The sequence below is a fragment of the Gossypium hirsutum genome, chromosome A01 (genome assembly GCF_007990345.1).
Source record: "Gossypium hirsutum isolate 1008001.06 chromosome A01, Gossypium_hirsutum_v2.1, whole genome shotgun sequence".
NCBI classification, from domain to species: Eukaryota; Viridiplantae; Streptophyta; class Magnoliopsida; order Malvales; family Malvaceae; genus Gossypium; species Gossypium hirsutum.
The window spans coordinates 2,249,738-2,274,780 of NC_053424.1; the positions used below are offsets into that span (position 1 = coordinate 2,249,738).

The 25,043-nt window shown below is 32.3% G+C and overlaps 2 protein-coding genes across 4 annotated transcripts; both read left to right on the top strand.

Moving 5' to 3' along the window:
* The first annotated feature begins 2,659 nt into the window (after nt 1–2,659).
* On the top strand, nt 2,660–11,306 carry LOC121232221 (long chain acyl-CoA synthetase 6, peroxisomal). Its single transcript, XM_041117781.1, has 23 exons — nt 2,660–2,893; nt 4,587–4,647; nt 4,745–4,822; nt 4,988–5,059; nt 5,148–5,229; nt 5,406–5,511; nt 5,606–5,682; nt 6,146–6,190; nt 6,312–6,398; nt 6,673–6,762; nt 6,863–6,942; nt 7,058–7,151; nt 7,612–7,700; nt 7,779–7,867; nt 8,916–9,045; nt 9,139–9,257; nt 9,331–9,454; nt 9,539–9,625; nt 9,858–9,961; nt 10,044–10,129; nt 10,475–10,561; nt 10,670–10,756; nt 10,893–11,306. The coding sequence occupies exons 1-23, from the start codon at nt 2,767–2,769 to the stop codon at nt 10,983–10,985; spliced, it is 2,094 nt and encodes a 697-aa protein (XP_040973715.1). The 5' UTR covers nt 2,660–2,766; the 3' UTR covers nt 10,986–11,306.
* Nucleotides 11,307–15,409: 4,103 nt separating this feature from the next.
* On the top strand, nt 15,410–24,880 carry LOC107933097 (chloride channel protein CLC-d). Of its 3 annotated transcripts, none has more exons than XM_041117787.1 (24): nt 15,410–15,834; nt 15,937–16,009; nt 16,422–16,643; nt 16,749–16,795; nt 17,015–17,113; nt 17,489–17,563; nt 17,876–17,964; nt 18,204–18,344; nt 18,452–18,522; nt 18,632–18,711; nt 18,821–18,970; nt 19,494–19,553; nt 19,640–19,714; nt 19,871–20,022; nt 20,351–20,486; nt 20,567–20,698; nt 22,714–22,791; nt 22,872–22,927; nt 23,032–23,118; nt 23,213–23,369; nt 23,466–23,570; nt 23,649–23,695; nt 23,860–23,949; nt 24,639–24,880. In XM_041117787.1, exons 1-24 carry the CDS (start codon nt 15,655–15,657, stop codon nt 24,874–24,876), a joined length of 2,640 nt encoding a protein of 879 aa, XP_040973721.1. In that variant the 5' UTR covers nt 15,410–15,654; the 3' UTR covers nt 24,877–24,880. The 3 variants fall into 3 exon arrangements, with proteins under 3 accessions (XP_040973721.1, XP_016720738.2, XP_016720739.2); XM_016865249.2 differs by having other exon boundaries at nt 15,411–15,834; nt 24,665–24,880; XM_016865250.2 differs by having other exon boundaries at nt 15,411–15,834; nt 23,649–23,690; nt 23,860–24,880.
* Nucleotides 24,881–25,043: the final 163 nt, after the last annotated feature.

Consider the following 25,043-nt stretch of genomic DNA (forward strand, 5'->3'; position numbering starts at 1 on the left):
TGGAATCACATAGAGTGTCCCAAGTGTGAAGTTTTCTAGATCCTGGATCATGTCCCCACCAGAAGGTTCTAAATCTTTTGCCCATTTCTTCACATATAGCAAGGGGACATGATTCATTGTCACTAACCTCTTTGGGCATTCTCGTTAACAATCATTTTTATTTTAGTTATTAATTTTATTAAGTTTTCATTTGGGTTATCCATCACTAATTCAATATTATTGTACAATTATTTTAATAAATTTCATTTTAGTTACCAGTCATTAATTCAAGGTTATTATACACTCATTTTAGTGATAACTTATTTTATCTTTTTCAATATTAATTTTTTTTAGAGTTAATTTTATTCTTTTTGAAGTATTTTATAGAAAATTTCATAGATTGAGAAAAACTTGCAGTTTTATAGGAAAAATCATTTTATCCTTTTAATTTCTTTTATTTTTAGAATTAGTTTTAGTTGTTCCAATAAAAGGGCAAATATGGGATTTTGCAAAGAACTATTTAGTTTTTTTATAGGAAAAATCAATTTATTTTTTTATTTTTTCTTTTTTAAAATTAATTTTATCTTTTTCCCAATAAAAAGGAAAACCCTAGGGTTTTACAGAAAAAAAATACTTAAAAGTTTTTATAGGAAATATCATTTCATCTTTTTAATTTCCTTTATTTTTTTGAATTAATTTTTAGTTTTTTTAAAGTAAAAAAGTAAAAAAAAAAAAGAAAAGAAAAAGAAGGGTTTCTTATGAAAAACTAAAGAGTTTTTTGTACAAAGAATTGAATTGCAGGAAAAAAACTTAAATTTCATTTTCATAACTAAATAATTTAATTTCATATAAAAAAATTAGGTTTTTTAAAAAAAAATAAAATTATTTTTGAAAAAATAAAATGAATAATTAAAGTTGTTATTAAAATGAATGTACAATTTTGTTAAATTAATGACTTATTAAACTTAATTTTTATCCCAACCAAAGATTTTTAAAAAGTCAAAAAAGGTGAATTTGAAAAAGTTGATAAAGACATCAGACCTAAGTTATTACAGTTATGTCGAAAAAGTCAAAGATTTTCTACAAAGAGTTATTGATTTGGTTGAAAAAGTTAATTTTAAAAAAAAAAACTTTTGGTGATTAAATATATAAATATTTTTACTAATTTTAAAATAACAAAACAAAACAAATCATTTTTCAAGCTACGCTACCTATCACCTTATTTAATTTTTTTTAAGATAACAAAATAATAGACTTGCCTGTGGATAAAAAAAGAAACTGGTCAATTTTCGGATAAAAATTTTTTTAGCTCAGCCGACTCAACCCAAATCAACAAAAAGATAAAAAAATCTGTTATTTTTTTATTATTTTTTCGTTATTTTGTTACAATTTTATTATTAAATTACACCTATTTTAATATTATTTAAGTATAAATATTTTTAATTTATTTTTAATTTGTTGGGAACTATTTATTTTAATATTTTTAGTATTTTTTATGTATAATATTTTTAAAATTTTTTATATAAAAAAAGTAATCCAGACGAGTTAGGTCGAGTCTGGGTTTTAGCATTTTAACTAAGTCGGGCTTGAAAAAAACTTTGGCTCATATTTCGAGTTAGGCCCGAATCTAGTAAATGGGTCTAAAATTTTGACAAGGCCTGACCTAAATCTTGTCCAGTCCATGAACAAATCTACAAAACAAATAGAAATAACAAATAAAACAAAATAAATCTAAACTTAAAAAAGAATTTAAACATTAATAATATTTATTATTTTTTGAGGGTTAATAATATTATTTATTTTATTATTATGATAAGAATGCAAAGGTCATAATAATTGTATTTAGAATTTCCGTTATCCAAAATTAATTATTTTATTATGAAGTCCTTTTCAAGTTATATCTAGAAAGTTTTAACAATGTTGAATAAAAGAGAGAATTTTGAATATTATTCTCAATTTTTTTGTTTTTTTAATTAAAAAAAATCTAAGATTATATTTTCTTTAAAGGTGGATGTTCAATGTAAATATTTTAATTTAAAAAATGTTTAATAATTATACTAAAATTTATGTCTGAAAAAGGTAAATTACAGCTAAAAAACATGGCTTAACTCATGCTGATGGAAGATGGGAAATAAAGACAATAATAGCGGCGGCACACCAAATTAACCTATAACTTAATTTCTAAATTGTCCTTCAAATTTTAAAATGTTCTAATTTAGTCCTTCAAGTATAAATATCATATCGATCTGATCCTTAGCTTAGACATTAAAGGCCCACTCAAATTTAACTTGAAATATATTTTAAACACGTAAATTAAATTGTTGTTAAGGTGGATCGAGGCTCGACTCTTAAAAATTTCCAGGCTTGAGTTTAGCCATCTAAGCTCACTTAAACAATATAAGACGATGGGCCCATGAACATATACCTAGCACCTCAAGTTTAAGGTGTTAATAATCTTTTGTAAATTTTATTGACACTATCTATTTTTTAAATGTCAAATCTAAGTTGATCATATGATAATAGAAAAATGTTTAAAATTTTATTCACAAGTTTTGAATATGTTCCATATCAAACCCAAATCGGTATTTATAGCTTAAATTAATGATTAAGGGTCTAATTGATATAATATTAATATTTTAAGGATTCATTTAGAATATACCTAATTTTTTTAAAAATAATAATACAGAAAAAGGACAAAATCAAAAAAGCCGCTCATCTTTTAGATAAACAGACAGTAAAATAAGAGGAAAAAAAACAAAGAAGGAAAGGATTCACGTTAGTTGTCTCATGGATTCCAGCTCAGCTAAACGTCGACTTAACGCCATTCACGGTCACCTTGTCCCCGTCGTATGCGGAGGCGACGGTTCTCATTCGGGCCTCCGTGCTAACCCAACCGCCGGCGAGTTTCTCTGTGGTAAGTATACTATAAATATGTATGGTAGGGAAGAACAATAATAATAGAATCTTGGTTGACCTCTTTTTTTTTGTTTTTTTTTAAGTTTATTGTTTTATTTTTCTTTCAGTTAAGTAAATGGTTGTTAGCTGAAAACTGAATATATATACTTTTTTTGCTCCGTGCTTTTGGGTTTTGATACTTTGATTCGTTGTTCTTTAGATATTCATTTAATAAAGTTTTTGATTACTGGATTCGTTTTTTTAAAAAAATGGGTACTTTTTTTTATCTGGGAATTATTTATGGGAAGTATAAAGTTGATTTGTTTAAGTGAGATTTCTTCATCATATATATGATTGTTAATTGACCATGATTGAAACGGCTTTGACAAGGAGAGGGATTTTAGGATTTTGCAGTTTTGATGGTTTTTCTATTGTCGTTTTCCATCAACATGGTTGGTTTGCTGGCATTTGAAGTGATGGGAAAGTTCTTTATGGCATGAAGCACTTTTCGCTCGAATTTATTTTGTGCCAGTGATGTTAGGTAGAATAATTTATGAGGAAAAACATAATGCCTATTGGGAGGAAAATATGTAACATATTGGTAAAGGGAAAGATGCTGCCAAACTTTAATGTACGTTAGATATTTGAATAAGGAAGCTTATGGTTCTGGTTTGTCCTATGGGAGCTCGAAACATGTTATCCATAGAATTGAGAGGGGACACACACACATATATATATAAACATAAGCTGGTCACCGAAAAACAACCTACAGTTGCAAGATCTTCCACAGAAGCTGAATATAGAGTTGTTGCTGCTGCCTCTGAGACATTTTAGGTAGTAAACTTACTAAAAGAACTATAGGTACAGCTTTCTAAAACTCCAAAGATCTTCTATGATAACCTTGGCACTTCTTTCGTTGTAACCACCCTGCTGCAGTCTCCACAGCAAAATAAAGCATCTTGAAGTTGATTTTCACTTTGTCTGAGTCTTTGAGAACATATTGAGCAAAAAAAATCTAGATGTTTCTCATATTCATGTTGCCAATCAGCTTGCTAACACACTCCCTAAGGCCTTTCCAAAGCATTCTCACAACATCTATCCAAGTTAGGTGTTGTTCCTCAACCCCAAAGTTGAGGGGGGTGTAGGGATCCTTCAAGAATCTCCAAGACCAAGTCATTTTCTGTTTAGATAATGGATTTCTTATTTTGATTTTTTCTGGTCTTTACGTATTTTAAATCTCTGTTTCCCTAGTCTTTATTTATTTTGAATAAAGTCTCCTATTTCTTAGGAGCTTCAGCAGCCCTTTTGGTTTGCTCCTCATGTATAAATAGAGGTGAAAATGAATGAGATATCACGGCTTCTCGGCACACATTTTGCTAACCTCTTGCATGAGATGCTAGAGATGAATCTCACTCATTTTAGCTGGTATGATTGTGAGTTATAAGGGAGGTCAATTGGATTCTTTTTTATATGTCAATTAAAAGAACTTGTTTGCAGTTGAATCTTCACTAAACTACTGCTAAATGTTGAAGGAATGATTTGTGTTTGAATTTGAAGTGATGGTTCAATATGTGTCCATCTATTTTGGGACAGAGGAAGAGATGTTAGCAGCTTATATCCAATTTATCCATTGTACTAAATAATATGCAATATTAGTTTTTATTAATTCATCTGTTTTTATCTGACAACTATGGGTATTGATTTTTGAGCAGAGCAGGGTTATAGTGTTGTGCTGCCAGAGAAACTGAAGACAGGAAAATGGAATGTATACAGGTAAAAACTCTACCACTATACTCTTTTTTTGCTCTGCATTGCTCCTTCTCTATTCAGTTGTTGTCAAGATTTATTTTAGTTTTGTGCCTTACTGCAGATCTGCTCGCTCTCCATTTAAGCTTGTGACTAGATTTCCTGATCATCCTGATATTGGTACATTGCATGATAATTTTGTGTAAGCATCCTCATTTTCGTGGCAGAACCAAGTTTGAATTTGATAGTCTGTGGTTGTGTTGCCATGCATAGATGCTTTATCATTCATTTCATATTCATGTACTTTGGATATTTTCTTCACTTCTATTTGTTTCTTCTTTCTTTTCTCTTTTTAATTCGTTTATAGACATGCGGTTGATACCTTCCGAGATTACAAATATCTTGGTACAAGAATTCAAGCGGATGGTACAGTTGGAGAGTAAGTTTACTATTGTCAGATGAGGTTCAAAGTGACGGTTGTTAAAGTTCATTTGTTGACTTTGATTTTTTTATTTCTATTCATGAAGGTACAAGGGGATGACATATGGAGAAGCTGGAACTGCTCGGGCGGCCATAGGTTCTGGCTTAATATATCATGGAATACCAAAGGTGAGGATTTCAGCAATAATTATATGTTTAATATTTAGGTCCTTCAGAACTTTTTATCTGCAGTAACTACATGGCCCCGAGACCATATGTGCATCAGCCATCATGTTACATACCTTATTTAAGTTAATAGATTGATCCTCATCTAGCATGTGGTTCTACTACTTTTATCATGCCAGGGCTCTTGTATTGGATTATATTTCATCAATAGACCAGAGTGGCTCATTGTTGATCAGGCTTGCTCTGCGTATTCCCTTGTGTCAGTTCCTTTATATGACACACTAGGTTTGCCACTGGCCAAATGCTCTCTATTTTAAATGGATGTTTGTCCATTTTGGCCTATTTAAGATGCCAAGTAGAAAATTTTATTTCTTTGCAGGTCCAGATGCTGTCAAGTACATTGTTAATCATGCAGATGTGAAAGCTATATTTTGTGTGCCTCAAACATTGAATTCTGTAAGTTTAATTTGTGCTCCTTTTCAGGCAATACATAAGTAGAAGATGTTATTGGTGAGATCACTCTCAGTTTCTAATAGCTTTCTTAACATGTTATTAGATTGTGGTTGTCAACTTGTCATGGTTATGGTGAGAGATTTGTAATTTAACTTGAAGTGTTTATTTTTACCATACTGATATGTAACAAAAACTCCCCTTTTCTACATCCCCTCAACTAGCTCTTTGGACTTATTCTCTTTTCCTCTATGTTCTATTGACTTTTACGCTAGGTAAAATATCACTAAGATGAGTGACAGAAATTGCTAATATTTTGTATGGAATCTCAAATTTTAATTGTATTTTGTTTCATTGACTAATTAATTTTACACTTGGGCACCTTTTTTTTTGTTGTCTAGTTCATATTATTTTGAGGAATTTGGATTTGTTTCACAAGATTTATTCAGCTGCCTGCTTGGAATTGCAGTTGCTAAACTTTTTATCTGAGATTCCATCCGTACATTTGGTTGTGGTATGTTTTCTTACCAAATCTTTTAAAACCTTTGTACTGAATCTTTGAATATGAGAAAAAGTGTACATAAACTGATTTGTCATTTCCTCAAGAGTATAATTATTTGCTTCTCTCGCTGTAGGTGGTTGGAGGGAAGGAAAATGAAGTGCCTTCATTGCCACCGTCAACTGGACTTCAGATTGTGACCTATGCAAAATTATTAAGTCAGGTAATTGGAAATCCATTTTGTCAACATCGCAGTAGTTTATAGCGGCATGGTCTTGGTAATGTTAGGACCAATTCATAAGTATGCTTTTATCCTATTAAATCTTTAATAGTTTCATATTTCATATTGTCTAAATGCTTAAATCAAGAGAAAGCATGCATTTAATTTTTCCAAGTTTGGCTTGCTTTTCCTACCTTGTATGTTTTGGTAACTGAAGATCAGGATTTTGCTCAACTGTCATGTGGTATAATTGTTTCTTATTTAATGGGTACTTTAGGGCCGCCGTAACCTCCAGCCTTTTTCCCCACCAAAACCAGATGATGTTGCAACCATTTGCTACACTAGTGGTACAACTGGAACACCCAAGGTATAGCTTAGTCCTATGAATTTTAACAGATTTGAATAATCATATTAAGCAAATGAAGGTTCTTTTGTTCTCCTACTTATTCTTCTTAAGTTTTGGTTAGGGAGTTGTGCTGATCCATGGAAACTTGATTGCAAATGCTGCTGGATGCAGCACTGGTACAAAATTTTACCCCTCAGACGTGTAAGATCAATTGGTTTTAAATGAATATAAAGCATAATACATTTTTGTTAGCATTTATGGATGAATTTACTGTTTGGCCTTAACTGCCTTGCTGAAATAGTTGTCCCATGTTCAGGTACATATCATATCTTCCTTTGGCACACATTTATGAACGAGCTTATCAGGTTGCTTTACTGTATTTCGGAGTTGCAGTTGGATTCTACCAGGGGGTATGAGAGTAAACATAAAGCCTTCATCTTATATATCTTTGGTTGGTTCTATGTTTTTCCTCAAACTGTTTTCGGTCCACTTTCTGATTGCATAGTTCAAACTGCTTGGTCAATGAAATCCTATAATTCTTGCTTAACATAAATTCTACAAGCAAAAACTTTATTATCAATTTGTAGATTTTCATCTTTAATTTTGTGAATCCTACTCTTCTTTTCTTGTCATTGGATTTGATCTGCAAATGCTCTTTGGTTTTTACTTTCTCCCGTTTGGAACTTGGATGAAGGTCACTTTCCATGTAAGAGTTAACTAGTCTTAACAGCATCTAGTAAAGCCTTTTTATTCTTTCTTATTGCTGAAGCAACAATCTCACCTATTGGTACTGCATATACTGTACATGTGCAAAACTCTCGTGTTCTTGAGATGAAGCTTTAATTTCTAGTTCTTAATATTTGCATGCAGGATAACATGAAATTAATGGATGACCTGGTTGCACTACAACCCACAATATTTTGCAGTGTCCCTAGACTGTATAACAGAATTTACGCCGGGTACTACATTGATTGTTTAGTTGATTGTGACTGATATATTGATTTAATCATTTTATCAAAATCTTCCTTTTGTACCAGTATTATCAATGCTGTGAAGTCTTCTGGTCCTCTGAAGGAGAGACTTTTTAATGCCGCCTACAATTCCAAGAAGCATGCAATAATGAATGGTAAACATCTACATCTCTAGATTTGTGTCTTTTCTTTTTTGTCCCTTGCTGGAGGATTAGCATAGAATGGCCTTTGTCCTATATTATCACTGTAATCTGATTTGTATTGCGTAGCTTCTTGTCTCTCTAATCATAAATTTATGTATTGTGTCTATGGATTTCAGTAATCAAACTACTTACTAATGAACAATAATAAGATCACCATTTTTTAATCGATCAACCTGCAAATATCATTTCACTTATGCATTGATTATGTTTATATAAGTGGTATGTAGCCATTATGGCAGTAAGTGACCCTGAATAAAAGTGTCCTTTAGCATTCAAATTGTACCAATTTCTTTATGGATTTTGTTTAACCAATGTTATGTTTTGACAGTGTAATCGGAATTATTAGTTAATTTTTTTAAGGTTTGTTAACAGTCTGTAAATACTAATATTTAGGGATTAGATTTTATGTTATTTCCTTATTGAACTAATAGTACTTCGTATATATATATTATTGTAAATCAATAGGGAAAAATAACCCTTTTCTTCAAATCTCTTTTCTTAACATGGTATCAGAGGCTAGGATTCTTTCTTTTTTAGTCCAACTTCTTTTCAAGGAAATGTCAAAAGACTAGGGCAAAAGAAGTTCAAGCCTTTGGAAACAATTGCCAAATTCAAGGACTAACTTGGATTAAAAAAAAGACATGGAAATAATTGTCAAATTTAGAGACTAACTTTAAAAAATAATAATTTAAGCCCTAATGTGAAAACATTTACCAAGTTCAAGCCCCAAATAGTGTATTAACGCTTTTCTTAAAGAACATAAGTAACCATGCCAATTGGCATCTGATGTTAGAGGTGCAATTTCTTTTTTCTATTTTTGAAGCTTAGCTATTTAGCGAGTTCCCCCTCACTAAAAGTTTGGCCATTGGGACTCAATGATACATAAACATACGTACACATACACGCACTCATGTATGTGTGTTATTAAAGAATATGCCCTTTTTTCACCTCATAATTGCATTGATATATGTGTTGATTATATGTATAATCTTTTCTTCAGGAAAGAGTCCTTCTCCCCTGTGGGACAAATTGGTGTTCAACAAAATAAAAGCCAAACTCGGAGGACGGATTCGTTTCTTGAGTTCAGGTGCTTCACCCTTGTCTCCTGATGTCCTAGACTTCTTGACGATGTACGTTATTCCATTAAACACGTTGAATGGCTTTTCAAGAAGTCAGTAGTGTCTCCTATCCCTCTTGTCATTGTTTCTGTTATGAATCTGCAGTTGCTTTGGTTGTCGAGTCGTGGAAGGTTACGGAATGACCGAGACATCATGTGTTATAAGCAGTATGGAGGAGGGTGACAATCTTTCCGGCCATGTTGGCTCTCCTAATCCATCTTGTGGTGAGTTATTATATATTTATATGAGAGCTTTAATCTAGCATAACATAATACAATGGTTCTGGGCGTATTTCAGAAATAAAGCTTGTGGATGTCCCGGAAATGAACTACACATCTGATGATCAGCCATATCCTCGTGGAGAAATCTGTGTTAGGGGTCCAATTGTTTTCCAAGGATATTACAAGGACGAAGTGCAGACGTATGCTCTTCAGACATGACCTGGCTCTTCTTGAAACTTTCATATATTGGTATTAAATGTGCTTAAAATGTAAAATTTGGACAGGAGAGAGGTACTTGATGAAGACGGATGGCTTCATACTGGAGACATAGGGCTATGGTTATCTGGAGGTCGGCTAAAGATTATCGATAGGTAAGGTCAAAAGCATCGTATATGCCCCTTACAAGAAATGTTTATATCCTTGTTTTACATTTTGACTTTGCTTGGTACGAAGGATGAAAAAGAAAGAATGAAAATTTTGTTATAGCCACTTGAATCGCTAACTGGAATCATGAATGTCACTTAGAATTGTTTACCATTTCTTTTTTTCATTTGTGTCCTCCTCTCTGTCACTTTCTTTACTTGAAATTGTATATTGGTACAGGAAGAAGAACATTTTTAAGCTGGCTCAGGGAGAGTACATAGCTCCGGAAAAAATAGAAAATGTATATGCTAAATGCAAATTTATTGCACAGTGTTTTATTTACGGTAAGAGTTAGACAACAGTGTTCCATATTTTCTTGCTCTCTTTTCTCTTCTCTATTGACACTTTGATTGTTTTGCTTGGTAGGTGACAGCCTGAATTCTTCATTAGTAGCTATTGTCTCAGTGGACCACGATGTTTTGAAAGCATGGGCCGCATCTGAAGGCATTAAGGTGATCTATCTACTGCTGTTGTCCTTGGCTTTATTTATACTTTGTTCTTTCATTCTTTGCCATATCTGAACTCGAGATGATTGAACCTGAAAAACTTGAATGGCAACTCGGATGATGAACCCAAACTAACCGTTGAAATGATTCAAACTTGAAACAACTTAAATCTGAAACTGATCCGAATTCTGAACTCAAAATTATTCGAAAATTTTAAATATCCAAATTGACTCGACCTTGATTGACACGATTCAAAACCAAACTGACTCGCCCAATTGACTTGTCTATATGTGATTATTAACTATATCATTTAATCACTTTCTAATGTTATCTGGCAATGATTGCATGCAGTACAAAGATTTAGGACAACTATGCAATGACCCAAGAGCAAGGGCTGCTGTCCTGGCTGATATGGATGCTCTCGGAAGAGAAGCTCAGGCAATGTTTCTTGATGAACTCATTATTTTTTTTTTTTTTGAGATACTTATAATTTTCGTTTCTTCTTCAATTGGCCTTAAATTTTTTGATTAATCAACTTTGGAACAGCTGCGAGGCTTCGAGTTTGCAAAAGCTGTGACCTTAGTGCTTGAACCATTCACAATGGAGAATGGTTTGCTTACTCCGACTTTTAAGGCAAGTGACTATAAATTACATACTATTAAGTCCTTTTTCTCTCTCTCTATATATAGACATTGCATGACAGTCTGCAATTCATGAAAAGGCTAATATTCGCACAGTAAATACTCAATTTTTCCTTATTTGCGGCCAGATTAAGAGACCTCGAGCAAAAGAATACTTCGCAAAAGCGATTTCAAACATGTATGCTGAGCTCGCTTCATCGGATCCTTCTCCTAAGAACTAGTTGTGAAATCAATGCAATAAAAATGCAGACAGTGAAAGCCTAAAAGATATCCAGATTTTTGCCAAGGCTACCAACATTGTCTCAAGTATGTTTTAATCCCATACCTGAAAAATAAAATGGTTGGCTTTTTTTTCTTCAATTTTTTACTGAGCAATAGTTAGTTCACATTAGCAGCTACTTAATTGTTATTATTTTTCTTACCTAATAAACAATTTTACAGTTAATATGGAATAGAACTTTAGCAGGTCCATACCTCTGTTAGCATTTTCTTGCCATGTTTTTATTCTATATTATTAATGAAAAGCTTGAGTTGAATTTGCTGGTGGTAGGCTTCTAAATCCATGGATCCTTATCGTGTTTATGCATTAAGGTTTAAATCCACGTTGTCAATGAGGCATTGAAAATATTGATAAGGACTGAAACCTTGGGATTTTGATGTCCCAGGTTTGACTTTCACTCCCGTAAATCATACGTGGATTGTTTTTAAATTTATTCTAGTTTAAATTTCACCATGTGTGTCATCTCCAAAGATTATTTTGGTTTTGTTGAGTTTGTATTAATTTTTCGTATCAAGTTAGTTTTTTTTTTGTTAGTATTTTTTAATAGTATTTTTTGGGTTTAAAAATTGTTGTATCTAGTTATTATCTTATCGATGAGAGAATACATAAAGTTGGTGTACAATTTTATTTTCCGAATTGTAATAAAATACAAAAATTGTTTAAAAGCAAAGGGAATGAGATGATTCTAAAAACTTCTCTCTAGTCCGCTTTAGTCTTCTAATAAGAAGTTAGGCTTACATCAATTTAGTATCAGAGCCTTTGATTTGGATATAGGTGATGAAATTAGCAAAAAATTCGGAAAATGAATTATACACATGATGGTGAAATTGTAATTTGAGATGTAACAAATTGATCGAAATGTTGATGATGCCTCTGAAGGTTTCGAATAAAAGTGTTAATGAGTCAAATTGAAAAATTAATATATTTTATGTTATTTAATTTTTTATTTTTTATCTATGATGTTTTTTTAATATGTTTAATTAATTTATAATTTTTGTAAATTAATTTAAAAAGTCATTGTTGGTTGCATTTAAAATACAAATTTAAAATCATATTGAAACACATAAAATATGCTAGTATATTTTAATTAATTATCTTTAAATATATATTAATCTCGTCTATATGTAAGTTAATTACAATTTTTTCTTAAAAAATCATATTAATGTCTCAAAAATAACTTAAAAACTAAAATTTATAAGCACACATGTCAAATGAAAATTCACCCTCAACATTTCCTTAACCCCTTTTTTTTTAATCTCACCCACAACATTGCAATTTTTTTTTAATTAATGGAAACGGTCAATTAACTATCAATATTTTTTTACTGATGTGGCACGACATATGACATGACACATCATCTTTAATATAGCATTTTATAAAAATAAAAAATTTATAGAAAATCTACTTTATTAGTTTTTTATTTCTTTTTTCTTCTTTTTCTTTCTCATTATACTTTCTTTCCTTTTCTTTCTTTTCTTTACTTTCTTTTCTTTTCCTTTTTTCTTATCTTTTTTACCCCTCTTTCTTCTTCTTCTTTCTTTTTCTTCTCCACAAAAACCCTAGCGACATTCTTTCAAGCCATGCCATCGTATGCCGTGCTCTGTTTACACGGTCGGCGTTGTTCGTCTGTGCCAACGTCTTCTCTCTCACTTACTCGCTCTCTCTCCTTTCGTTTCTTCTTTTTTTTCTTCTTCCTCTCGATAATTTACACGGTTTTTATCTTTCAGAATTCAACACGATTTCTTCAAAATTGGACCTTTAATCCCGAACTATTCTCTTTTCGATCTCAGAGCTCCATCGTGTCACAAACTTGAGCTTCACCCTCTAGATCGTCAAGAAAGTGACCGGATCTCCACGAATTAAACTTTGACTGAAAAAAGGTCTTCAAAAGAGGGTCCTTTCTTTTAAAAGAATTGTTTGATTGGTTATTGGCTGATGATGTTTATTGTCGTTTACTAGCTTTAGATGAGATTTGTTAGGGATGGGGATGCTAGTGCTTTATGAGTTGGCGATGGTGATCGATGGAGCAAGAAAGAGATAGGGTTGGCCGAGGTGGTCTCGATTTAGGGTGGTGACAATGGTGGCTTGGTGTATGTTGGTTAGTGCTGGGGTAATGATTGAAGGGTATTGAGATCGAGGAAGAAGGCATGAGTGTAGGGAACGTGTAGTTGAGAGAGAAGAGGAATTCGAAAGGGGAAAAATCTATAAAGAAAATGAACTACGAAATGAAGATTTTTAAATTATTTTTTAAAAAAATTCACAAAATTTTCTTTTTTGCAATTTTGTGAGTGAGATTTAAACCAAAAAATTTTTAATGGTCGAAGTTTAAAAGAACTCAAATGCTGAGGGTGAAATTTTCAATTATGCCTTTTTAAAAACTAAAAATCAATATGAATAATTATTTTTATTTGTTATACAAGGATGAAATTTTTTTTATTTCACAAAGAGGTTGAGATTTATACGACCTCATTATAGTTTTTTATCATATATGCTGTTTTTTATCATATATGCTTTTTTAACTTAATGTTTAAAATTATCCATAGCCCTCAACTGATAAATCTATAGCCCTCAACCGATAATGGTGTATTTAAATTCATGTTTTTCTGCATCAACAACAATGCTCATGCTAATCAAGCTAAGATTCAATTGGCACAAAAAGGTTGAGATTTTAGTATAATGCCTTACATATTTTAAATTTTTAAATACAATTTAATGATATATAATAAAATTTTACTCCTGGTATATATAAGATAATTATTCAATCATTATTATGGCTAAATTAGTTATATATGTCTTTTTTTTCTTTAATTGCGCAAATATGTTATTTTTGAATATTTAGAGAAATAAATTGATTTTGGAGAAAAAGTACGAAAAAATGCCTCAAATTGAGCGTATTTTTACACATTTTCTCTAAAATTAATTTATTTCTACAAATTTAAAAAAAAACATATATGATTAATTTAGCCCATTATTATACATACACGCAAATTTAATATACTCTAATTTAAAATATCATATTATTAAATTTAAATAAAAAAAGTTAACTCAATAGATAATTGTATCTGAAAATTTTTAAAAAGTAAATAGACGAAATTTTTGAGAATAAAAATAGTTGAATTAAATTTTAAATATATAAAAGTTATATAGACTTTAAAATCATATTTTAACTTTTAGTTTTGAAGTTTTGAAGGATGAGATTAAATATTAAATTTTCTAAAAATATAGAAACTAGTCACACGTCTTTACCTAAAATGTATGAATTTGTAACTTAAAAATAATAGGAAACTTGAAATGACTAAGTTGGTGTTTTATTTAAGGTTAAAATATGCCTAAGTCCTTGTTTCTTCCTTCATTTGAAATTTAAACTTTTGTTTTTATTTTTTAGCATTTAGTCCCTTAAATTTTTAAATTTCACAATTCAAGTTCAATTTCAGCACTTTTAAAATTTTCTATTAAATTTATTAATATAGCATTTTTAAAATCCTTTTTGGTAGCCATATGACAAAAAAATGACGTTATAATTTTGAATTTAGTAGAAGAATTTTGATTGTGTTAACAATTGGACTTACTTTTTAAATTTACAAAAAAAAAGACTAGAGGGACTAAATTTCATAAATTAAAAATAAAAAGATTAAATTCCAAAAATAAGAAGAATAACGAGACTTAGAGCATATTTTAACCTTTATATAAAAGAAATAAGAGATAAAACAACATTTATTACCTAAAGCTTGGAAAGAATTTCCACCTTAGACCTTGAATTTTCTTTCAAATTAATCTCGAAACTTGACAATTTTTTCATTTTAGTCATAGAACATAGATTTTTCAATTTAGCTCCTAAACTTAGATTCTAATAACGCACGATAACGTGACACTGCTATGACACAACCTCAACATATCACACCCCTAACATTTTAATCAAAACTTAAAGGCCAAATTTAAAAAAAGATGTTATTTTGAGAAAAAGTTACTAAATTTGTGGGTGGTTAAAGTATGCTATAGGTTCCTGTACTATTCACAATTTTAAAATTTAGTCTTTGTACTTTTACTTTTAAGAATTTAATTCTTTTGCTTTTCAGATTTTAAAATGTAGGTCTAATTGTTAAAATTATTACTTTTTTATTGTTAAATTTATTGGTGTGACATTTTGAAATAAAAAAAAACTTAATTGGTTTAATAGCATTGTAACAAAAAAATTGCCCTTTGGATTTGAATTTTAAAATATGAAAAATAGAAGACTAAATTCATAAAAATAAAGGTATGAGGTCTAAATTTTGACATTTCAAAGAGTACAGGTACTTATATTGTAACCTTTGTGGAAATGTTGCTTTCACCCAACAAATAAAAAGGGAAAACAGAATAACAGTCATGCTCACGAACTCAAATAAATAAATAAAATTAAAAATAAAAAGAGAAGAGAAGAGAAGAGATAAAGTAATTTACATTTCTGCAGCAGAATCTCCCTTTCAATTTCCAAGAGTTTTTTGATCCGTAAAATATTTGGAAGGTACGTAAGAGCTTTGTAATTGTGGGTTGATCTCGTGGAAGCTTAGGTTAGGGTTTTCTAAGGATCTGTTCAAGAGATCGATCGATTTTCGCGAAATCGATCGATCATGTTATCGAATCATTTTGAAAATGGAATGGATATGGCGAGGCTTGCTTGGTCCCGGCTTCCACATTCAGAAGACGGTGAGCTTGACGGAGTCGGATTATTGAGTACTTCAAGCAATAGGAACGGCGTCGAGAGCCTTGATTACGAAGTTATTGAAAATTACGCCTATCGAGAAGAACAGGTACTACTTTTTTTAAAAAAATTCGTAAAAGAATATGAAAAGTACAGCTGATTTTTATGTTTTATGTTATTGAAAATATGTATTTATTTTAATTTAATTTAGGCTCAAAGAGGAAAGTTTTTTGTTGGATATAACGTGGCCGTTAAGTGGTTCTTCGCTTTGCTCATCGGCATCGGTAAGTTATTTGTTTCTTGATTTCGATTCCGCTTAGTTATTTTGGTTTTTAAGGGGGAAAAAAAAGATAATTCAGTTATTTTTGTTTTTTTAGTTTTATTTATTTACTGAATTTTTTAAAGTACTGCTAGCTTAATCTTAGAAAGAATAAAAACGCCAGAACTATATTGGTTGCTTAAGATTCTATGAGAAATAGAATGATTTAGTCTGAAAGGTGATATACTAATCTTAAATTGGATAATTGTTTGGTTAATAAAGATTAGATGATCCAGTATTTGCCCTGCTAAATTAGGAACTTGTCTGTTGCACTGCTTTAAGTGATTCTTTTTATTATTGATAGTTAATTCTTATATCATTTTTACAATCTGGTATTTGGTAGTGTGGATAACATATTTTCTCTTGATTACTTTCAGGTACTGGGTTAGCTGCTGTATTTATCAATATTTCTGTCGAGAACTTTGCTGGATGGAAGTTTGCATTGACTTTTAACATAATACAAAAATCATATCTGGCTGGGTTTTTAATGTACATCTTAATCAACTTAGCTTTAGTCTTTTCTTCTGTATATATCATCACCCACTTTGCTCCAGCAGCAGCAGGATCTGGTATTCCTGAAATCAAGGGTTATTTGAATGGTAAGTTTATGTTTTTTTCTTTATCTGTTTTGTTCCTATACTCATTAATGAGCCATCCCTAAGTTTTGAATAGGCTGACAGTCCAATTTTCATCTTAACCCTCAGGAATTGATATTCCCGGTATCCTTCTTTTCAGAACTTTGATTGGAAAGGTATGATTATTTTGCCCACATCATGTTGCAACTGAGATTAGCTATGAATTAGTTGTTACATCATAGTTCACAGGTGCTTTTAATAGGAACACTTGAGAAAGATTTTAAAAATCTTATAAATTCAAATTGTGGTTTCAAGGTTTATAAACCCACATCCACACCTTTTAATATCCCACTCTATATCTATTACACTTGCCTTCTTCTCATTGTAATTTACAGATATTTGGAAGTATTGGTTCAGTTGGAGGTGGTTTAGCTCTGGGCAAAGAGGGACCTCTTGTCCATACTGGTGCTTGTATTGCTTCTTTACTTGGACAAGTAAGCACTTAGTTGTAGACTTAGCTGTAGAATTATGCTTATGCCGGTATAATTTCAGCTTAGTTTTCTCTGAAATCTCACAATTTTTTAGTTAAGAAGTGACTTTATTACTGATCTTACATGCTGTTCTTCTTGTTGCCCCTTGCCCCCCTTCCCCACTCTTTTCTCCCCCTTGCCCTTACCTTGAAGAGAGGAGGGTTGATTTTGCCTTACAGCCATTTGTTGGTTTCAGTCTTGGAATGCTATATTAGTGTATTTTAACACTGTATCAATGTTGTTCTGCCTTCAAACTTGAATATTCTTGATGTTGTCTGGCATATCTTCAGAACTTGCAATGCATGCTAAATTTTCTTTTCATGTTCTGTGTTGACTCAGGGTGGATCCACAAAATACCATCTAAGTTCCAGGTGGCTTCAAGGTTTCAAGAGCGATCGGGATCGCCGTGATCTTGTGAGTATAAGAGCAACTAATTGATTGATATTTCTGGACATACTATATAGGAGAATGCCTTTCTGGATTTTCTCTTGTTTCCTGTATAACTGTTAAAAGTGAATCCTCCTAGGGTACAGTTTACTTCCTGACTTCCAAATCATCATATTTTTGTAATGTGTTTCACTATTTATTTTGCGATTCCGGCTGGTTTTGGTTGCTTTAATTGGAACTTATATATTTGATTCTGGTCTATCACTTTTTTCTAATAATGATGGCAATATACCTCTAAATTTTCTAATTTTTTTCAAATTTATGTAATGTCTTGAAAAGGTGACCTGTGGCTGTGCAGCTGGAGTTGCTGCTGCTTTTAGAGCTCCAGTTGGGGGTGTATTATTTGCATTGGAGGAGGTTACATCTTGGTAATGAACTTCTATTCTTACTTGCTGTTTACATATATGCACAAGCATGTTTATGTATGGACTAAATTGTTGTAATTAATTTTCTCGTATTCCCATCTGTATCTTCTGTTACACAATTATAGTTTTTTGCCATTCATGTGGAAGTGCAGATATAGATCTGTATGGATATATGTTTTGTACCTATGGATATAGCCGCATTCAACTCTAACCTTCATATTTTCTGAACTTTGCTTTTGAAGGTGGAGGAGTCAACTAATGTGGCGTGTCTTTTTCACTTCTGCGGTTGTGGCTGTTGTGGTGCGTGTTGCTATGGGATGGTGTAAAAGTGGAAACTGTGGACATTTTGGTGCTGGTGGCTTTATTATATGGGATATATCAGAGTTAGGATCTTCCTTAAGCTCTTGTATTTTAACTGCTCTAATCTTTTTCTTGGCTTTGGACTTACTGCTTGAAAACTTGTTTTTTCTCTTTCTTTCATCCTTTGTAGTGGTCAAGAGGACTATTCTTTTGAGGAATTATTGCCAATGGCAGTTATTGGAATCATTGGGGGTCTACTAGGTAGAGCTTTTGAATTGCATTTCACATCTGTTCTGATGATCTTGATCTTAGTTTCTTAGTTTGTTAAATATCTTCTATTAATATTTATTTATTTTTCTATTGAACCCAGGAGCTTTGTTTAACCAACTTACTATTTATGTAACTCGCTGGCGTCGTAATTATTTGCACAAGAAAGGGAATCGAGTTAAGGTGAGGAATTCAAGTAACTGTAGAAACCGCTTGGGTTCTCAATGAGCATATGTAATGTTTTTAACTACCGTTTCCCCCCACTGGTTGTCCAAAAAAAAAAACATTGCAGATATATGAAGCTTGCCTTATCTCCGTTTTAACGTCAGTTATATCTTTTGGACTACCGCTACTAAGAAACTGCAGTCCATGCCCTGACTCAGATCCTGGCTCTGAAATTGAATGTCCAAGGGCTCCTGGAGCGGATGGGAATTATGTGAATGTAAGATATGCTCATATAAGTTACATACTGTTTATATTAGCTTGATGTGAATGGTGTGCAATATTTTTTCTTACCTTTTCGAGTCACAATGCAGCTTCCCTTTGATAAATGCTTTTTTTGACTAGTTTAAATCTATATGGCTATAATTATTCTGGTTTTTCATTGCTAATTTATCAGATAAAATTTACTACTAAGAGAATAATTCAAACCTGACTCTGTTTACTGAATGCTGGAGTACAGGAACTGCACTCAGCGATGCCTTAAATTTCCTTTCTTGTTACTTTTGAACCTTAAGCAACTTTTTTGTCAGGTTTTTGTTGAAGATTAGCTCAACTTTCTATTTTCTAACTTAGGGCTGCGCTTCTTTGTTCTTATTTTTGTCTTCTGGAAGCATTTATCTCAAGAGCTATCATTTTCATGTGAAGAAAACCTTTTGTTCTTTAAAATTTTCTTTTCTTGAAGGTTTGATTGCTGATTTACATAGCATTTATTTTTCCTCAATATGATTTAATTTGATCTGCAGTTCTACTGCGGTAAGGACAAGGAATACAATGATCTTGCAACTATTTTCTTCAATACTCAGGTCTCTAATCTTTTAAGATTCGTCCTTTCCATTGAAATCTAGTTGCATTGTAGTTTCTATTTTAACAGGTTTTACGTTTTTCACAGGATGATGCCATCAGGAATTTGTTTAGTGCAAAAACAATTCATGAGTTCAGTGCTAAAAGCTTGTTGACATTTTTGGTAGTGCTCTGTAAACTTGTTGACTTCCTTACAAGCATACTGATAATTTATGTTATTACCCTCTTCCTTACAAGTATACAGCTGAACTCATTGGCCAATATTTTTCTGACACTGAAATCATTTGTGGTCTTTTTTTTTCCAAATGATTTATTTCAGGTTATGTTTTACACCTTAGCAGTAGTAACATTTGGTACTGCTGTTCCAGCTGGTCAATTTGTTCCTGGAATAATGATAGGATCAACGTACGGCCGTCTTGTTGGTATTTTCACTGTTAACCATTACAAGAAGCTCAACATTGACGAGGGAACGTAAGTAAATTGTTTGGTTTACTTGTCTGGAGTTTGAAATTTTGAAAATTCGAAGTTGGGTCCAAGTGTCTCCTCCAAAGTAAGCAATAATGATCCATGAGCACTATGAAAATAATTAATTACATTAGTCATAAACAGCTGAAGAAACAAAGCAGAAGTCAAAAGACTGTAATTAGTCAATTTAGTTCCAAAATAAACACTCTTGATTATATGGTGTTTTGTAATTGCCTTTCTACCTTTTGTTAATGAGTCCTAAGAGTCTCACCTTTCTTGTTAAATATCTCGGAATTTCAATGCTAAAGTGCTCTGTAATTTGGTGGACTTGCAGATATGCGCTTTTAGGAGCTGCTTCATTTCTTGGGGGTTCTATGCGTATGACAGTATCTCTGTGTGTCATAATGGTCGAAATCACAAATAACTTGAAACTTTTACCTCTTATTATGCTTGTTCTTCTCATATCTAAGGTATTTATTTGAATAATGTTTACTTTGTCTGATTCTCGCTTAACATGATTTGATAAGTCCTCTCTCTTTTTCCCTTCCAGGCTGTTGGTGATGTTTTCAATGAAGGTTTATATGATGAACAAGCACGATTGAGGGGCATTCCGTTGCTGGAATCAAGACCCAAGTATGTGATGCGGAAAATGACTGCCAGGGAAGCCTGTGGGAACCAGAAGGTTAGTTGATCGACTCTTTTAAATTCTTTCACTGGCGAAGATGAACTCTTTTGTGGTGTTTGGCACCAAAATCATCTCAAATGTAGATATGTGTTATGCGCCTTGGCGTAGGATCTAGTCACAGGTCTAGACGAGAAAGAATTCTTGCTTCGACCTATGGTTACTCAAAAGGCAGATTCGTCCTTGACTGAACCCCCTCTCAAAATAACGTTTCTTTTGATAGAATAATTGCTTACCTCTTTATTTCATATTGACAGCCTTTTATAGACTGTTAATGACAAAGGAAATAGTCCTAATTGACATAAAATAAAATTCCTAACTTAGAGTTTATGAAGGAAATAAAAACCTAATATAATAGATAAAATAAGTAAAACTAAAACTCTTAGTAAAACCTGATATATAATAAATAAATAAAACTAAAAACTCCTATTGCAATTAAAGTGTCCATATCATTACTCCCCTTCTTGGAATTGAGCTTGTCCTCAAGCTCAAATTCAAAATAAACTTCAGAACTTATCCAAAATCATCTATCTCATCATCATCTTGCTTGCCTTCAACACCTGGTACTTCTATCCAAAATAACCTTTTACATTTGTGTCCCATGGAATAAGACTCGTCACAATTATAACACAGCCCTTTAGCCCTTCTTTCCGCCATTTCTATTCGTGTCAATCTCTTAATAAATGGTGCAAAAGAACCTATTTTGCCGTTGTTCCCTGTTGGTTCTATTGTTTGTCCCCCTCCCTTTGCAATGTTCTGAGTTGTTGGAATGATTGAATTGCTGTCGGTATTTTGGGAAGTTGACCAGTTTAGATTGGTTTGAGATAACATCTTGGAAGAGACTTTTTGTTTATGTTCCAAAGCTCGAGCCATATTCATTGCAACTCCAAGGTTTCCCGGTTGTTGCATCTCAATATCAATTCTAAGTTCCTCTACCAATCCAGCAGTAAAAAGGTTTACTTGTTGTCGAGGTTTAAGATCAGTAGTCCTAGCGAGTAGTGATTGAAATTGGCGTTGATATTCTTCTACCGTCTCAGTTTGTCTCAAGTTTGCAAGTTCCCCCAAGGGGTTATTACTCATAGGTGGCCCAAACCTGATATGACAACACACTCTGAAGCGTTCCCAATCCAAATTTGCCTCCTCTTCTTCGATTTGATCAAACCATAATTGTGTCTCTCCTAAAAGATGGAATGAAGCTAGGCCGACTTTGTCTTCTTCGTTGGTCCGTTGATTGCCAAAAAAATTTTCGCATCTTTTTAAACATCCTAAAAGATCTCTAACCCCATCATAAGTGGGAAATTCCATCTTAGAGTATCGTGGCACCATGCCCTCACCGTGTTGTGAATCTGAATTTCTTTTCTTGCCTCCATTGCTGCCTTGTTCTTCATTATTTTTTTCTGAATCCCCTTTCGTTGTCTTTTGGACCGAAAGAGATAACATCGCCACCTGCTCCTCTAACGCTTGTTGCCTTGTAGCCATTTGTTCCATGAATGCCTCCAACTTGGTTGTCAAAGTTTTTTCGTCACCCATGACAGCTGGCTACGATACCAAATTGTTATGCGCCTTGGCGTAGGATCTAGTCACAGGTCTAGATGAGAAAGAATTCTTGCTTCGACCTATGGTTACTCAAAAGGCAGATTCGTCCTTGACTGAACCCCCTCTCAAAATAACGTTTCTTTTGATAGAGTAATTGCTTACCTCTTTATTTCATATTGACAGCCTTTTATAGACTGTTAATGACAAAGGAAATAGTCCTAATTGATATAAAATAGAATTCCTAACTTAGAGTTTATGAAGGAAATAAAAATCTAATATAGTAGATAAAATAAGTAAAACTAAAACTCTTAGTAAAACCTGATATATAATAAATAAATAAAACTAAAAACTCCTATTGCAATTAAAGTGTCCATATCAATATGATCCAAGTGTTATATGAACAACTATGTTCTTAAAGCAAAGTACAACTTTGATGTGGCTCCTATGATTTGATCCCTAAGCAGTTTGTATTTCTATAGGTTCTTTCGCTTCCTCGGGTTGTAAAGGTTGCAGATGCTGTTTCCATTTTGCGGAGCAATAAACATAATGGCTTTCCTGTAAGCTTAACTTTCATATGCTTGTTTCTCTAAATCAAAATCAGCAATTTTTGAAATTTGTCTAATTTCACCCTACCTAGGTGGTTGATCACACGAGAGATGGAGAACCTCTTGTTATTGGACTTATGCTTCGAAGGTACAACAAAATAATTTATTTTCACTTTTTGATGTTTCGTTCTACATTTCATAGAGCTGACGGATACTCAAAAGAACTAACTGCTTCATTGTTTTGTAATGCAGTCACCTACTGGTACTTCTTCAATCCAAGATTGATTTCCAGCATAGTCCTTTACCTTCTCATTCCAGAAGCGGATCCGGAGCAATTAGGTGAGTCAGAATTTGCTGGATTTGAGATTTTTTACTGTCCTTCTGGCTTGTTGTTCAGTTAAGCTTAAGACTAAATGGATCCCATTATTTACAGGCATAATTTCAGTGAATTTGCTAAACCTGTTTCGAGTAAAGGAATATCAATAGATGATATTTATCTTAGTTCAGAGGATTTAGAAATGTACATAGATCTTGCACCATTTTTGAATCCTTCACCGTATGTAGTACCCGAAGATATGTCTTTAACCAAGGTGAGTTTTTCAATTTTAACTCGGATTATTGTGTTTGTTTGCTATAGTAAACACAACTTGTATCTTATAAAGTGTTCAATGTTTGTGACGGTATAGGTCTACAATCTTTTCCGCCAACTAGGATTGAGACACATATTTGTTGTTCCTCGTGCATCTCGAGTGATTGGTGTAATCACTAGAAAGGATCTGCTGATTGAGGAGGTATTTCGAGCTGCATCAATTTTTTGATAAGATTACTTGGGACTGCAATAATTGAACATTAATCTTACCCCATTGCAGGAATCTGAGGATTCAGCTACAATGGAGCTCCAATCAACTAGTGTAAGGTCTCTATGCAGCTTTACTTCTGTTTAGTGATTTAATTTCTGCCATCATGACACTCAGTGACCCATATGGAGGGATTCTAAGTTGGAAAAGGATTTGTCTTGAATTTATCTATCTATATAAGTGTGTATGTATGTGTATTTATATATGTATGTGGTTGTGGCAGAGATCAGCGACATAAGACAAGATTGTTGGAAGAGAATGGTGCAGATGCAGAACGGCCACTTCTGAATGGTCTTTTGGTTCAAAATCAAAGGTAAAAGATCATTAACCTGCTTCATTCTTCTATTCTTTTTTGGTTCTACCATTTGTGTCCCTCATATCATATTCTTTCTTTTTCTACCTAAATTTACCCATGAGTCTCACGGTCTGAAATTTTGTATCATCATATTTATTAAAATGTTATCAAATGAAAGAAAATTGATGTATTTTTGCATTTTTATGTGCTAATGATGGGCTAGTTGTTTTCTTCTACTTTTTTGGTTTAATACTTTTTGGGCACCAATTTTAGGGTTGGATCCCAATGAGATAAATCCACCCAATATTTATTTTTCCTAGTTCACAAAAAAACTGAAATACACTTTTCTAAAAAGGGTTAGAGTCTAGATTTTTAACTCCGAGTTAAAAAGTTAACATGTTACATTTATTTTATATATTTATTTTTTAAAACTTTTAAAATTTATATTTTTTATATATTTAACTCCACAAGGCGGGATGAGCTGACGACAAGTGTCATATAGGATAAATGTATAAAAGAAATGAAACATTAATTTTTTTAATTTTACTTGTAGAGTTCAAAGGTTTATTGGCGTGTACTAAATATTAACCTTTAAATTTAACCAATTTCTTAATAGACATAAATATAATTTGGCTTAATTCATTATTTGACTTTTTGAAGTTTACTTGTTTTCTTATTTAAGTTTTTTTTTTTTGTGTTACATTTAGGTATCTAAAGGGTTCTTTTGTTATAGTTTTTAGGGATAATGGCAGAAATTACTCCTGGTACTTTGTCAATTTTTTCAATGTGGTACTTGTACTTTCAATTTATCCAATTTGGTACTTAAATTTTTGTTTTTCTCACTTTGGTACTTCATCAAAGACGTGTTTTGACATGTGGACCTGTAATGAAGTGACACTTGGTGATGTGGACCACACAATTTTGAATTGGCAAGTGACTTATTAGAAAATTTCCCTTTTTACTTTTTTGAGGTAAAACCTTTTAATCAAAACATTAATAAATGTTATAACCGAAATTTCTATAATACTTTTTAGAGAACAAAAAATTGCCTTTTTCCTTTCTTTTACAATGACGACGCCACCATCTCTTCCGTCGAATTTGGCGCCGTTCAA